Source organism: Aptenodytes forsteri, unplaced genomic scaffold (genome assembly GCF_000699145.1).
Source record: "Aptenodytes forsteri isolate BGI_AS27 unplaced genomic scaffold, ASM69914v1 Scaffold278, whole genome shotgun sequence".
Taxonomy (NCBI): domain Eukaryota; kingdom Metazoa; phylum Chordata; class Aves; order Sphenisciformes; family Spheniscidae; genus Aptenodytes; species Aptenodytes forsteri.
In genome coordinates, this window is record NW_008795907.1 from 248,319 (window position 1) to 263,360 (window position 15,042).

Sequence of the window (15,042 nt, forward strand, 5' to 3'; positions counted from 1 at the left end):
TTTCTGAGCCCTTAACTTAGATTTTATAGCCAGTTTTGTATACCAACTCTTCAGAAGGATATAAGCCTACCGAAGTCCAGGCAAGACCATCAGAAGACATGTCATATTCCAATTTTTTGTCCAATAATCAGAATCACTAAGTAGGAAAATTAAGCATTTAGAAGAGATGAAAGAGACAGTTACAGGCTTCACATAGTTTATAGTATCTACAAAGGAGAAGAAAACTTGTTCTCATACCTATTAGGTATAAGCACAGCACAAACATTACAGGGTTTAATTGCCGCAAAGAAAGTTTAAACTACACATCTGAATTGTTTTCCACACAAACAGCAAGGAATAGAAAAGACTTCTTACAGAAGTGGTGGGATTCCCATACTTGTTATTCTAGAAGAGATCAAGCTGTTATTGCCCCAAAAGATTTCAGGTCTTTAAGTCTCCAGATCAGCCCATAGGCCCATCTTTCACAATTCTTTGAGAATTCAGGACATGGCTAGCAAGATCTTTAAAGCAGAAGTTCTGCCTTTGAATAAGATCAACTCCTATAGGAATCAAATTTAACTATGAAATAGAAAAGAAAGAAGTAAAGAGCTAGCCTAGTTTATACTTTGAAATCAAACTGCCTTTCCATTCAACTGTAAAGTTAATGTCTTTTTTTTGGTAGAAAGTGAGAAATGACCATTCTAAAACAGAATAGTTCTTAGTTGCAGACAAAGCTCATGCTGAAGCACCAAGTTTAAGATTAGAAAGCATCAGTAAAACATCCATTATTCTTGTGTTCCTAGTCTTAGAAGTAAGGTCATTAATCATACAGTGATGCATCAATAGGACTGGGAATTCAACAGCAAGCTTCTAGCTTCCTATCTTTTGCACAGACAGCTATAGGAGCCTGACAATATGCCTGTAAATAAAACTGTGTTCTTCAGCCACATTTATCAAAGAAAAGACGCTAGTATGTTACTTTGTACATCTACATTATTTCTACAGTGCCAAAAGTGAACAGAACACTGAGAAAGAAGTGACTCAAAAACAGCCTAAAGATGAAGCCAGCAAATAAAAGTATGTAGCCTTTATGCAACATCAGAATTATTATTTAACAATCAAAAGACCCAATGGTAAGCACACAGTCTGAGCTTAAGAGAACTATCAGCATATACAGGTGTGTTTTTACTATGGTGATCAATAAGGAATCAAGGCATAAAAAAAAAAGGAAGGTAGAGCCATCAACTGCCCAATTTGATGTGCACTAAAGGACAATAAATTAATCCCTTCTTAAGTTTCTAAAAGATTGGATGTATTATTACCCAGAAGCATTTCAAACCCAAGTTAGTTTTTAGTTATATGTCTTACTGATCACCAATAAAAGGCTGTGTTTAACTTGGTTACTAGCTATGACCTGCAATGAAGACTGATTACAGTTGGTCTCTAAATAAAAACACCTGGCATGGTTTATTTAGGATCTGAACCAGGGATTTTGCAATCACTTGATCATAGCTTATCAGGAAACTCCCAGTAAAGTTTATGGCATTTCGAGATTACGTTTACACTATTAACAGAATTCCTTCTCCATCCCTCTTCTTTTAAAAGACGTTTCACTTTTTTTTTATTTATATCGCCTTCTATTTAAAACTTTGAATCAGCTTTATTTCATAAGACTCCACCTACAAAACAAAGTAACTGGAGTACAAAGCTTTGCAGGAGAGAATGTGGGGACTACATGTGGGGAAGTCAATGTGGAATTTAAGGAAAAAAAAAATCTCAAGATTAAAGCTCTTAAGTTTTGTGTTTAATTACATATCCTGTTCATGTAGTACCTTAAAGCCATTATACTTGAAATACATACCCTGAAAAACCAGCAAGAATTAGATGCTGTTACATTCAGTTTTAGGTGCATTCTAGCTACAGATGACAGGAAAGGCTGACTCAGTTAGCAGCCTGCATGACAGTTTTTGGAACAGAGGCTCTCAACCACCATGATGGACTTTAAAGGGGTTCACAGACTACTTCTAAATGAAAATACCGTAACAGTGAAGAGAAAGCATACTGCATGGATGCAATCTCCACTAGAAAAATCAAGAGATACACAAATTTAAATGCTAAAAATTACCAAATTAGGACATGCTTAACAGCAGTTTTGTAATTGATTCAAGAGGAAGGAGATGAAAGAACACCCAGATGTACTACACAATCATTAGCAAGACAATGCCAGCAGCACCAGCACTCAGTTTCAGCTGCTTTCAAACAAACTACACACTCCCTCCCAACACTTTCAGAAACGATGAAAAATCACCTTCAGGTAACTTTACTGAGAGAACTAAAGAAGCACACATCACCTGGAATAAGACAGGAAAGTCTGACATCAGCAGCTCCATTTCAACTAGCTGCATCTCAGACTCCTGATGTTTGGATTTCAAGTATCAGAAGAGAAAGAACTAGACTTTGCTATCAGAGTTGCATCCTCCTTTCCATAGCAAAGATCAGAACAGTAGCTCATACTTTATTTGCCTTGCTCTCAGAAGAGGATTTTGGAAAATAATCTTCTGCACTGACTAGAAGTCCCTAAGGAGAAATGAATGAGAGATGACTGTCTCAAATGCACAGGATAAGAAAGTCTGACAGAGGCATTTCACTGATCACTTGCTCATTCTGTTGAGATGCTGGCATCAGCTTTCCCCTGCTCTGGGGGCTTGGTGCTCTAAAAAAGACATTTTTCAGTCCTTGTGAATGCTAGGGAAAAGAATAAAACCACTTTTACAAAAACTGGTAATGAGAATGTAGCAGGGACAGAGCAGGTTAGGTCAACATTAATAACAGTCAGACCAAAGGGATGTAGCAAATAATCTGAGTACCTAGTGAGCAATGGTTGGAAGCTTCTCAAATGTTCCAAGCCCACCCTGAACAAAGAGCAGTCACTGGTATCACCACATGCCCTTGCCTGAGGACAATCACCATTCTCCTCAGTTATAAAGGAGAGATGTCAACAATTTCTGCTCTTGTCCCAGCACTGAATAGCTGTAGAAAACACTTTTATACTTGACTCACCACTGCATTTTAAAACATACTTAAAGCCTTTAGCAGTCTTGTACCAAATTAGAGCAGAAGCACTATACCATTTCATATCTTTACTGAACTGACAGACCTGAGGTGATACCGACTTGTGAGACAAAAAGGTAATCTAGCTTCATTTCTACACCTTATTATTATCTGATAAAATAGCAGCAAGTTATCTTTTTTCCCCCATAGGATTGACTATGAAAATCTGGTGTAAAAAAACCAAGAAGCATTTTGACACTATTAAATTCAAACTTTCTTAACAGGTTACAATAATTTAGTATCAACAAGCCTTCTGCAAATACAAAGTTCCTAGCTGTAAAATCAGGATAGTTTCTTCTACTATATACTCCGAAGAACAGCTAGTACAAAACATTCTTTAGTGCAGGCGTTTCATAAAGATTTGCTTTACAGAAGCTAACCAACCTAGCTGTTTCAGGTGGAGCTGCACCTAGTTATTCACTTAAGTCTACCAAATTTTGCTACTAGTAATTCAAAGTCTTCTCTGATTAACATCACTTTGTAGTTTCTGCCTTTCAAGTCTCTGGTAGACACTAAATCAGTAGAGCACAGGAACATGAGAAATGAAACATTTCCCTTTATTTTATTACATTCTTTGAAAGCATGAGTCCAAGTTTCTATAAGGAAAGAGTTCAAGTTTACATATACTGGCGAAAATTAATGAGGCCAGTAGAACATCATGCTTCCTGTTCACAGAGCCTTGAATCAGAAAAACGGTGGCACTTTGCCTTAAAAAATAACCAAGTAACAGCAGTCAGTAACTGTGTTAGGTAATAATCATTCAGTATTTCTGAAGGAACTTTGCTGAAGAGTTCAAATAGTAAATTCTGATATGACTATTTGATACTAATCATGGAAAGAACAACGCAAGTGCTCATCTTCTAAATTTCTTCTTACTTCCTTCTGATCTCAACAGCTGCAACTCGAAACTCCAGGGTGCAACTCTCTCGGGTCCCAGAAACTGGTCCCCAAACCTCAGGAGTTCTATATAGTAGACAATCCTGTAATCCTGTATAGTAGACAATCCTGTAATCATAACAGCTTTAAGGTCATTCAGGACTCACTGATGATCTTTTCCACCCTCTACATCCCGTCTTCCCACTTTCCAAAGCCAGACTCGGTGCACTCTTAGTTCACTCCCGACTAGTACTTCTCTTCCAGCCAGGTAACCAACGCTCTCGGGCTCTTCCTCCCTGCAGACAGCATCATCACGGATATGCTTGTTAAAACACTGTGTGCTAATAAACCAAGGCTGTTTTGTGAAGGCTGCCATGGTTGTCTGTCAGGCTGAATTTTAATTACATAATCTTACAGATTGGGTAAGGACTAATCTGAGTGATTCTGTTCTCAAATCAAAACACATAACAAGTGTAAGATGTCTCGTACCAATGACTTGTCTTCTCACTGGGTAAAGTTAACCTTCAGTTCTTGTAGGGAGGATACAATACAAAGTCATTCACATGATGCACAGCTTACCTTCAAGAAAAACACACAGTAGATCACATCTTCAAAGAGAAACAACTACAGATTAGAAGTTGATAAACTTAATGGCAATGCAGAAAGTCTTTGCTTGACCCAGTCAGGGATTCTTGCCACTATTAAGAAGCTTTCAAGAAAAACCACAGAAAGGCCCATCAATATTATCCATGTTTCGATAAATTGAGACAAGCTTTAAAAAAAAAAAAAAGGCTTCTTGAAAATAACTTATGTCGTCTCAACAAACATCTTGAACTTCACCTCACAAGGGACAGAGTCCTTCAGCATCTATTGTAATTTGCCAGTTAACATCACTATGCCACATTATTCTTTTGCAAATTATCCCATTCAAGAGAGCAAGCTTGGAATGCATTTAAAAAGCAGACCCTAATACGCTGGATGAAAGGAGGTAGTAAAAACCAACATAAATTCTGTATTTCTGAATTAAAAAGATCCACATTTGCTAGCATTGCATTAGACATACAAAAATCTGGAAGAGATATCAAAACTCTTAAAAATACTGACTTTTACACAACTTGGCTAGTAAAGAAAGAGGCATTTATTAATATGTATGAACATGTTATTGTAGAGGATTAGGCTCCTACTGCCTGCTCTGCCCACGAAGCTAGATTTCCTCAAACCTATTGATGAAAGGGAAAGCTGCTTGTGTTTATTGGTGAAAGTGGCCTTGCATAGTGGAACAGCTGGCTTGAGTATTCATCTTCAAAGAAAACAGCCCAAAAATGAGATCCCCCCCCCAGTAAGTTGCAGTACAGCAGTTTCAGATATTTATCTATAAATACAAGTGATTCCTGGGTTTTTTGACAACAAAATATTTCAGTATCTGTGGGGAAAAAAGCAAGTGGAGAAAACAGATTCAAGCAGACAGCCAAATCCCACCTGTCCTCACTTACGTTAACATTGGTCAAGAAAGCATCTATTAGGAAACATTTTAAATTACTTAGCTTTTAAAAAAGATATTAGAACCTAGACTATGTATGGCATGGTTTATTACATAGTCTATTATAAATGTATTTGTCTACCTTTCCACACCATTTACAAGTTCTTTACAACTCTTCAAGTTTCACGCCAGACTGCACTCAGCTGAAGTTCTAACTAAAGCACTGTCAGTATGAGAGCTTATCGCTTGGCTTAAAGAAACAGTATTTTTAAAAAGGCATTTGTAGGGTTGGTCAAGGTATTTATGGTCCCACCATACAGTGTTCTACATAGGAGACATTCCCTACAAAAATATCTGAAATAACTTGACAGAGAAGCAAGCAGGGTTTTTTTAACCCTCATTTTTTATCACCCCATCCTCCAATAAACCAGACAAGTTAAACCTGCTCTAGACAGATACAAAATCTTCAGACACTTCACTGAAACCAGTATCTCATTTCTTAACCATTCTACACTTCTCCACTGCCACCTCACATACATACCACACTCATCCCCGCCGAGAAATAAAAGAGTAAGGACTGTGCCCTTGCTGCAAAGAAGGTGATGGTATCCTGGGCTGCATTAGGCGAAGTATGGCCAACAGGTCGAGGGAGGTGATCCTTCCCCTCTACTCAGCACTGGTGAGGCCACACCTGGGGGACTGTGTCCACTGCTGGGCTCCCCAGTACAAGAGAGACACGGACATACTGGAGAGAGTCCAACAAAGGGCCACGAGAATGGTGAAGGGACAAGAAAGCATCTCTCCTATGAGGAAAGGCTGAGAGAGCTGGGACTGTTCAGCCTGCAGATGAGAAGGCTCAGGGGGGTCTCATCAGTGTATATAAACACCTGCAGGGAGGGTGCAAAGAGGAAGGAGCCAGGCTCTTTCCAGTGGTGCCCAGTGACAGGACCAGAGGCGATGGGCACAAACTGACACACAGGAGGTTCCCTCTGAACATCAGGAAACACTTTGTCACTGTGAGGGTGACAGAGCACTGGCACAGGCTGCCCAGGGAGGTGGTGGAGTCTCCATCCTTGGAGATACTCAAAAGCCATCTGGACGTGGTCCTGGGCAACTCTGGGTGGCCCTGCTTGAGCAGGGGGTTGGAGATGACGACCTCCAGAGGTCCCATCCAACCTCAACCAGCCTGTGATTCTGTGACTGGTTTCTGCTATTGACATAGATCCCTATCTCAGTTTGCAGTCTTTAATGAGTAGTAGACAAACATGCCAGTTGCCATTGTGATAGACAGCCAACACCTCTCTATGGTACTAATTAGTATTTCTACCTTCTCTCTGCACTGTTAAAAGCATTCAAGCAAGCTGTCATGATACAAAGACATCACTCCTAGCTTCAAAGGGAGAAGAGATATATACAAAAAAACTCCCGGAATAATTTTTTTGTCATGCAAAACAAAATTAAGACAAGCATCCAGCTGTCCTTCATGTGGCTGAGTAACTCACCTACCCTGCATGAATAAAAATAGATTATCCCATAATGCAAAGAATTTACTAGCACTCAGTACACATTTGTATTTATGAAGCATGAAGTTTAAAGACAGACGAATTTTCAAGAAGAGGAACGAAGATACAACCTTACACTGCACTTCAAGTGACCTTTTATGTCTGGAGAACCTTCTCAGAAGACAGTAGCTTTAGCAGTTACTATAAATACTTCTATCTTTATACTTTGTCAAATATAGGAATAAAAGCAGACACCTGTGGCTGACAATCTAGATTTATGTACCAGAACTAAACCAGTTGTACTTTAACAGGAGTCATCTCACAGAAGTTTCTTTTGGAATCTTTGCCAACACACAGAAAGCACAAACAAGGTTTGCATTTTCTGTGAGTAACAGAAGCTGCTAATCACCAGGTTTAAAACTGAAAAATAAATATATAGCCTCAACATGCAACAGGCTGATATTCCAATACCCAGTACAGTAACAGGGAATAATTCCTTTCTACTGTAGTGTCACCTGAAGTCATAAGAGATTATCAGCACCTCCTGTAAAAATACACAGCGTCAGAGAAATTTCAGCTCTTCAGTAGTTTGATAGCAGTTTGGTAGTCCTGCCTGCTCAAAAACCCTAAATACTTAAATATTCAGCTTTTAAAAAGAAGTTTAAAAAAGCTTCCATGAAACATATGCTGTTATTTCTAGCATACAAGACAGCATTCAGAAATAAGCTGACTATGGAACACTCGCACTCTTCTATAGGGGAGCAGAAAAAAATTAACCCACAGCAGCTGAGCAGAATCCTTAGGAGTATGAGGTACAGAGAACCATTTATGTCAGAGCTGGTACACTACAGTCTTTAAAACAAGTTGAACTGTTTCACTTTGAATTTCTTTCAAGTATTTTCCCCCTTTCCTCCTTTTAATAACTATCTCATCTGAAACACTTATAGCTCATTAATTTTAAGAACATATTGACTCCTCCTTAACAAAGGCATTTGAATGTTTAAACTGGGAAACAGCGCTGTCAAATGAACAACCACATTCTTCTGTTTAGATATCTTGTAACACTCAAAAACTGAATACATGGCAGGATAGCTTTTCCATAATCTAGAAACTGGTGTGGTGCTGGAGTTCCCTTGTGTAATTTTTGTTATAGAAAGTACAGCAAAAAGTGAACACAACTAACTAGAGTTTTGTTTGTATTAACCATCATTTGGTATCAGCAACTGTAATGTTCACCTCAGAAGTCCTATCTCAACCGTTTTTCAACTGCTGTAAGTTCTGGCCGTCGAACTGAAGGCACTCATGACTGGAGCATGTCTGTCCATGTTTCATTCTTACCTGCTTCTACAAACACTCGTAAACACAACCCCTCAGGAGGAGAGCTGAAAACATTCAAGTCTGCAGCTGCAGTAGAGTTCAAATCTCTAGTAAGTTTACAAGCAAAGTGAAGAAAGGGACAGTATTCAACAATAATGCAATTCAAGTATTGCTTACTGGTACGTATTTGCAGACTATTTTCTTTTTTCTTTAGGAGTACAATAAAATATGCATCTAGGGCAATACATAAGGAAACCCTTATCGAAGTTACATTAATGCCCATGCCCAGTTTTGTCCTTATATTATGAACATGGTCTCAAGAGCTCAGTTTTATCAAGTTAGTACACTATACAAATATGTGATTTAGCTGAGCAGAGAGATATATGCTGTGAAGAGGTCTGCACAATCAGGTTTTCAACAGTTTAGCTGCTGTAGTTGACAGTTCACAATTGCAGCCATTCATTAGCGTTCCTGGAATACAGCCTGCACAGTTCAAGCTGGTCAGCTATCTCTGGAAAATGATCTATACTCTGCTCCTTTTCCAACATGCCTAGTAATATTTTGCCCCAAAAGTCTGCCAAACATGTAGGAGGTTTGAACAAGCTTTCTCAGTCACATTCTTTTAACAGAGGCAACATATTTCTTTTCCCCCAAGAGCCAAAATAAAGTTATTAAGCCAGCTGGAATATTATGCTTGTCAACTACAAATTTGTGTATACATGGGCATAAAGGTGAGTGGAGAAACTGACATACACTGATCCTGAAATCCTCTCAGGTACTCTGACTGCCCTTCATCCAAAATAATTAGTACTGCTGCTAAAGTCGAGCAAATGAAGAGTCAGGGGAATTTTGAGATCCAGTTCTACTTGTGTTTTTATAGTATTTGTCAGACTCTAAATTCAAAGTGGACTGCAATATTCACATCTGCCTCAATAAGAGTACTATTTCCTCCATCCTTGAATACTGTTGCAGTTTATTCTACTTGTAGCCACATTTAGAGAGGAAAAGAAAGTAAGACTATGTTAGGCTGTAGATCTTTCATAACTTCCACAGAATATATTTCTCTTAAAAAGAGCCTAGCAATTTAGACACATCAACTGAAAAAAACAGCCTTGCTTTTTAAAGGAAGGTTGTGACATGCCAAAGGCTTTTTTCTTTTTTTTTTTTTTTTTTTTTTTTTTTTTTTTTTTTTTTTATTCTTTTGGACCACCTACCCCCCCTCTCTTCCCCTCCAGATAAGATTTCTTGATTAATTGATTCCTCATTATTCATCAGATCAATGCAAGAAACCACAGTTTTGCCTAGACTACTGTAAAAGTATACTGGACTATCAGAACAGGAAATTAAAGGTTTTCAGGCAATGTCTTGCAAAAAAGTCAGTTCTACATCTATAGATACATAGTTGTATATTATCCATCTATATATCAGGCTATATAACCTTACACCTCCACCTCTAACTATCTTAGATGTAGTTTGATTTAAAACAGCAGACCATAAGACAGGAATAATACAAAGAACTTTTTGCAGAAAGATGGGAACTGACCAGCTTTTTACATCAGACCTCTCTGTCTCGTACTTACTGTATTTCTCACATTCTGTTTTCAAAGAATCCCCATCCTAAACTATTTTACCTTTAAAGGAGTTCCTCTTCATATTCAGAATGGTGAATGACTTACTAGATAAATCCAGGATACTTAGAGCTACACAGTATTCCTTGATGAATCACTGTTTTAGAAGATGACTATAAGAGAATGATCTACACAAGTTTCAAGTATGTACAAATATTTAAATATAATTGAAGGTGTCAGAAGAAATGTAGATACCTGCTGACACATTGACCCCCTGCTTCCTGGGTATGTTACACATTAATATTAAGATAAAAGAGAAAAACACTCTCCATAAATTTCTAGCTCTTATGATCACAAAGTAAACTCTCTAAACAAAACCAAGCATTAACTTCCTGAACCTGCAGGCAGCCTGAAACAGTGACTCATGTTGAAGGTGTCAGAAGAAATGTAGATACCTGCTGACACATTGACCCCCTGCTTCCTGGGTATGTTACACATTAATATTAAGATAAAAGAGAAAAACACTCTCCATAAATTTCTAGCTCTTATGATCACAAAGTAAACTCTCTAAACAAAACCAAGCATTAACTTCCTGAACCTGCAGGCAGCCTGAAACAGTGACTCATGATGTGTGAACTCCCTTTGCGCCCTATTAGTTTTATCAGAGTGTCAATCCTCAGCCTATTAATGACACTTGAAGGTCTTCATTGACTATTTCACCACTGATTTCAGTAGATAAAGCAGCTGGGCATAAGCCCATGGGAGTAGTGGCATAATTTAAATGGCTGAAAAGAGGGAAAAAAAGCAGAAGCAAGAAGAGAACAGCAGACAGGCAGGAGACAGTTTTATAATAAAGCCTTCTCAGTGAGTAAAGCAAATAAAAACAAAGTGGTAAAACAGCCTTAACAAGCTGCTAGGTTTTTATTTTCTCCTTTCTCAGTCTGAAACCAGTGGAAGTCAGGATACTGTTTGAGGGGAGCAAAGAATAAACTTAGATCTATTAGCTCTGTATCTCCTACTTTGTACGAAGTTTAGGCCTGTTTAAAGTAAGCTTTTCTTGCTTATCAGTATCACCACTAAAGAAAGCTATTCCAAGCCCGTAGAGACTCTCACATACCATATAGCTCCTTGCTCAGTGTACCACTTCAGCAAATGACAAGGTTTTATCACCCAGTGCAGAAACGGACAACTGAGAAGTATGCATTTCTTTTCAGATAACCACAAGTTAGTTTCTCTACTGAACGCCATAATGTGGCACGTAAAAAAGAGCGCTCTGCATTTAAGAGTCCATTCCTATTTCTTACTCGTAGTTCTCATCGCCAAGTTTCTGGAAAAGTTTCTTTAGAAACGAACAACATGTAAAGCAATGCTGCAAGGTGGCTCAAGTTCAAAGACGAAAGTATGGAAATAACTTTAAAAATCACTGTTCAGGGTAAGAGTAACAAAAACTGTCTCACTGGCATGCAACACAAAGTTAGCAGCCTACAGGTTTGAATAAGTAGGACAAGTTTCTCCCTATCGTTATATAAAGTGATTCATTTGTCACAGATAATCATGCCTGTTACTACGATTTATATAAATATTAAGTATTAGAAGCTATGCAAAACGAATGCAAAATACATTCCTTTCTTTCTGACTTCTTAATCATTTGAATGATTAAACACAAGACAAATAATCTTCTGATAATATACTGAGCTACGAAAAAAACCCTACCAGCTTGAAATCTAACCTTATTTGCACAAAGAGTTTGTCAGCTGGGTCAGCAATCCTCTTAAGGTAGGCACAACTGCTAGAAAATTTTAACTATTTAACTTTTTCTTTCAAGTCCTTTACCACTTTAATCAGAACTAGCACAACTCTCTACAACACGGCTTTTGCTTGCATAAAGGCTTTAGCAGAGTTACTATATCAAACGCAGCAGCAGCGTTAGCCAAAGCTCCAGTGAGCACAAGGCCTGCAATACTGCAGATTTAACTCTCTGAACACTGATTTGTCTTTGAGGCACCTTCTCCACCCACTACACCCTACCCCCACATACACAGCAGCTTTACTAAGAGGCGCCCTGAGCAACACTGACTGTGTTATCTTAAAGTCTGGTATTCTCCCAGGGTGAGAGGTGGCTTACAGGATAATTCAGCACATCAGACCTTCTCATAATGGTGTTACTCCTATTTTTGAAAATACAAATACATATAACCCACATGCACTTTATTCCTCCAAATTGCAGTAATCCCAACAGTACACGTTAACGACATTAATTCAGTGCTCAAACACTGCTTTCCCTGAAAGTCTTCTCTCAAAGAAGTCAATTAAGAACAGTTTTAGCCATCACGCTACCCTTCAGAGTAATTTGACAAGTCTATGGGCATAGAAGTCACATACATGCTTCCTCTCTCAGGTCCTCTGATGAGTCTGCTCATACTACACACCTTTGTTACAACTAGTAGTTCCAAATTACTTTCCTATAAAGAAAACTCATTGTAAGGTTGTACTTCCCACTGTGTCTACAACTTTGCTCAAGTAAGTGGCATCCTTTTTATTCAACGCAGAAGACCATTATCTGTAAAGCTTTCACTATGTTATGGCATACAAATTCATATCCCGATGCAAGTACTTTCCTTACTGATACTATAAAGCGCAAATTCAACAGCAGGATAGAAATCAAGAATCTGTGTTGTAAGCCCTTAAGTTTTCCAAGATACCTCACCTGACGGCCCTAAGAGAGCACTACACTTCTATTTTTAACAACACTGCAATATAGTGGTGTTGATAAACCTATTTTAACCTGGCTGTCATTCCAATGTTTTACGATGTGTTCAGGGGAAAGGAGAGAACAGACTTCCTCGCATACTGAGCAATTAGGTGCAGAAGGACAGTTTTCAGTATTTGATTCGGAAGAGGTCACATTATTTGTGCATTAACCAGCTTTCAGGCTACTGTCGGCCCTGTTTTGAGAGAAAAGTAATCACTTACAGCCTGAGAAGAATAAGTACAGTTCACTACTTGCCTAAACACTTCGCTATGTTTTGTATTCTTAAAAAAAAAAAAAAAAAAAGTAGCCCAGGTAAATTTCAGTATGACTTTCTGAAAATACGAACTTACAAAACCCACTTGCAATAACTTGAAAGTTGTTTGGGTTTTTTCTTCCCTTCAGAAAAGGTATTTTTATGGTGTTATAAAATAATTCATACCTGTCTTCATCACCATCAACAGGAATAGATATGCCAAACACAGAGCTGGCAAGACTGTTCATAGGAGTACTTGCAGGTAACTGAAGAGGATTTGCTAGAGTGTCTGGAATGGGAGGTTTCACAAGAGGTTTATTTTCAGCTATAAGAGAAAGTGGTGGCTGAGGTAGGGGTTCCGATTTTCTTCTAGTATCATCAATCTGGCCTACTAAGGATTGAGCTTGAGTCTGAAACTGTCCGAGGTTTGACTGTGGCAGATTTGCAGGTACATTAGGTGTGCCTTGCATTAACGAGTGTCCGACGTGTGGTGGCTGGACAACACCAGTACTTCTGCTGACAGAAGTGTGGCTAGTCAGCTGGGACTGGACCAGCGTAACAGGGACATTTGGCATAGTAACAGAAGTGGTGGTAGACACACTAGGCACACTTGTACCGGGCACAACTGCAGGCACGTTCTGAACTCCAGAGACCACAGCATGGGGAGCACCAGGCATTCCAGACACTTGACTGCTTCCACCCATTTGATGCTGAGTCACAGATTTCTGTTGCACAACCCCTGTATGTCCAATGCCTTGCTGCACCACACCTCCTGGTTGCGGAATTGCAGTCTGACTAGCTTGTGTCTGGCCACTCTGCATTAATCCTGATCCCTGTCCGACTGCTTCGCCAGGCTGTGCTGACACCCCCATCACTGGCGCTCCCACAGGTGAGGGACTTTGGCCGGTCACCTGCCCCACAGGAAGGCTGGAAGCCACAGTACTTGGAACAGAGCCTGTAGTAGCCTGTTGAATAGCTCCTTGAGACTGCATAATTGTCATGTGCTGCATGTATTCGGTCTGACCAGAAGGTTGCGTCGGCAGTAGATGCACTGGTGGAATCTGGGACTGCGAATAAGCAAATTGTTGAGGCTGAGTCACTGGTATGTTTGTCTGCTGCACCTGCTGCTGTGCCACAGGAATGCTCGGCTGCCCTATTGTCACATTTGGAGGTGCCATGCCTTTCCCGTTGGGTCCAGCCTGCGCAACACCCTGCGTATTTACCTGTGGCTGCGATTGCTGTGGCACCATCATCTGCTGATTTGCTACCGAAGCCCCAGAAAATATAGGCTGAGCAGTACTTTGAGGCATGGCCCCACCTATGGGTTGTTGCGGCTGCTGTTGTTGCCCAATGACAAAATTAGGTTGCTGTAGAGAGGACTGGTTCATTTTCTCTGTCTGGAGCAGCTGTGACACAGCAGTCAGAGAACTGTCAGCTATAGAATCAGGGCCATGGGCCGATGCTGGCACAGCCGAGACCACGACGGAACCTCCTGTGGCACCGAGGCCACTGTCCCTCTCTTGAGCAGCCTGCTCGAAGGTGCTGCTGTGCCGAATGCAATCTCCAGTCCTGCCCAGGACACCACCACCATCCGAGTCCCGGTCATAATATTCCATACACGTCCATCGTCCTCGCCTGTAGGGTTCCCCTGTACCGTGGTCCAGCTTGATCACCCTGAAGCGTGAGCTGCACACAGCAGCCACTGTCTGAGACATCATCCCAGGAGCAGCAGATGCAGAAGGCCCTGTGGAAGGCAAGGCGGTTTGAGCACTGCTGCCTCCTGCCCCAGCAGTGCCAGGGGCAGCAGCTGGCAGGGGCACAGCAGAGCTCTTGGGCACAGCCCCCCCATTGGGGGCCACAGCTGGCGGAGCCGCAGCCACCCCACCAGCAGCCACAGCCAGCTGCCCGTCCAGAAGGAGGTTGGGAGAAACGCTGCCAGGAGTTTCGGCCTCGCCCACGTTGTTGAGAGTCTCTTCAGAGGAGCTCCGCTCGCAGACATCCTCGGGGCCGTAGTCGGTAGCTCGGGAAACATCAAAGATTTCAGAAGACACATCCTCAGTGCGGGACTCATCCGGGTCGTCCAGACTCTCAGTGTCCTCAGTGATGCTGCTGGCCACCTGAGCCGTGGTCACGCTGGTGATTTGGAAGCAGCTCTTCTTCTTGGCCGGCATCTTGGACATATTTCCTCCGCGGGGAGGGGCTCC

At 40.5% G+C, this 15,042-nt stretch overlaps 1 protein-coding gene across 3 annotated transcripts in view; it reads right to left on the reverse strand.

The window, feature by feature from the left end:
- TSC22D2 (TSC22 domain family member 2) overlaps positions 1 to 15,033 on the reverse strand; it is a 31,091-nt gene extending 16,058 nt beyond the window's left edge. For all 3 annotated transcript variants that reach the window (XM_009284259.2, XM_009284258.2, XM_009284260.2), the window contains exon 1: positions 13,025 to 15,033. In XM_009284259.2, coding sequence (XP_009282534.1) covers positions 13,025 to 15,018 — 1,994 coding nt within the window. In that variant the 5' untranslated portion in view covers positions 15,019 to 15,033. The remainder of the gene's footprint in view (positions 1 to 13,024) is intronic.
- Between the last annotated feature and the right edge of the window lie 9 nt (positions 15,034 to 15,042).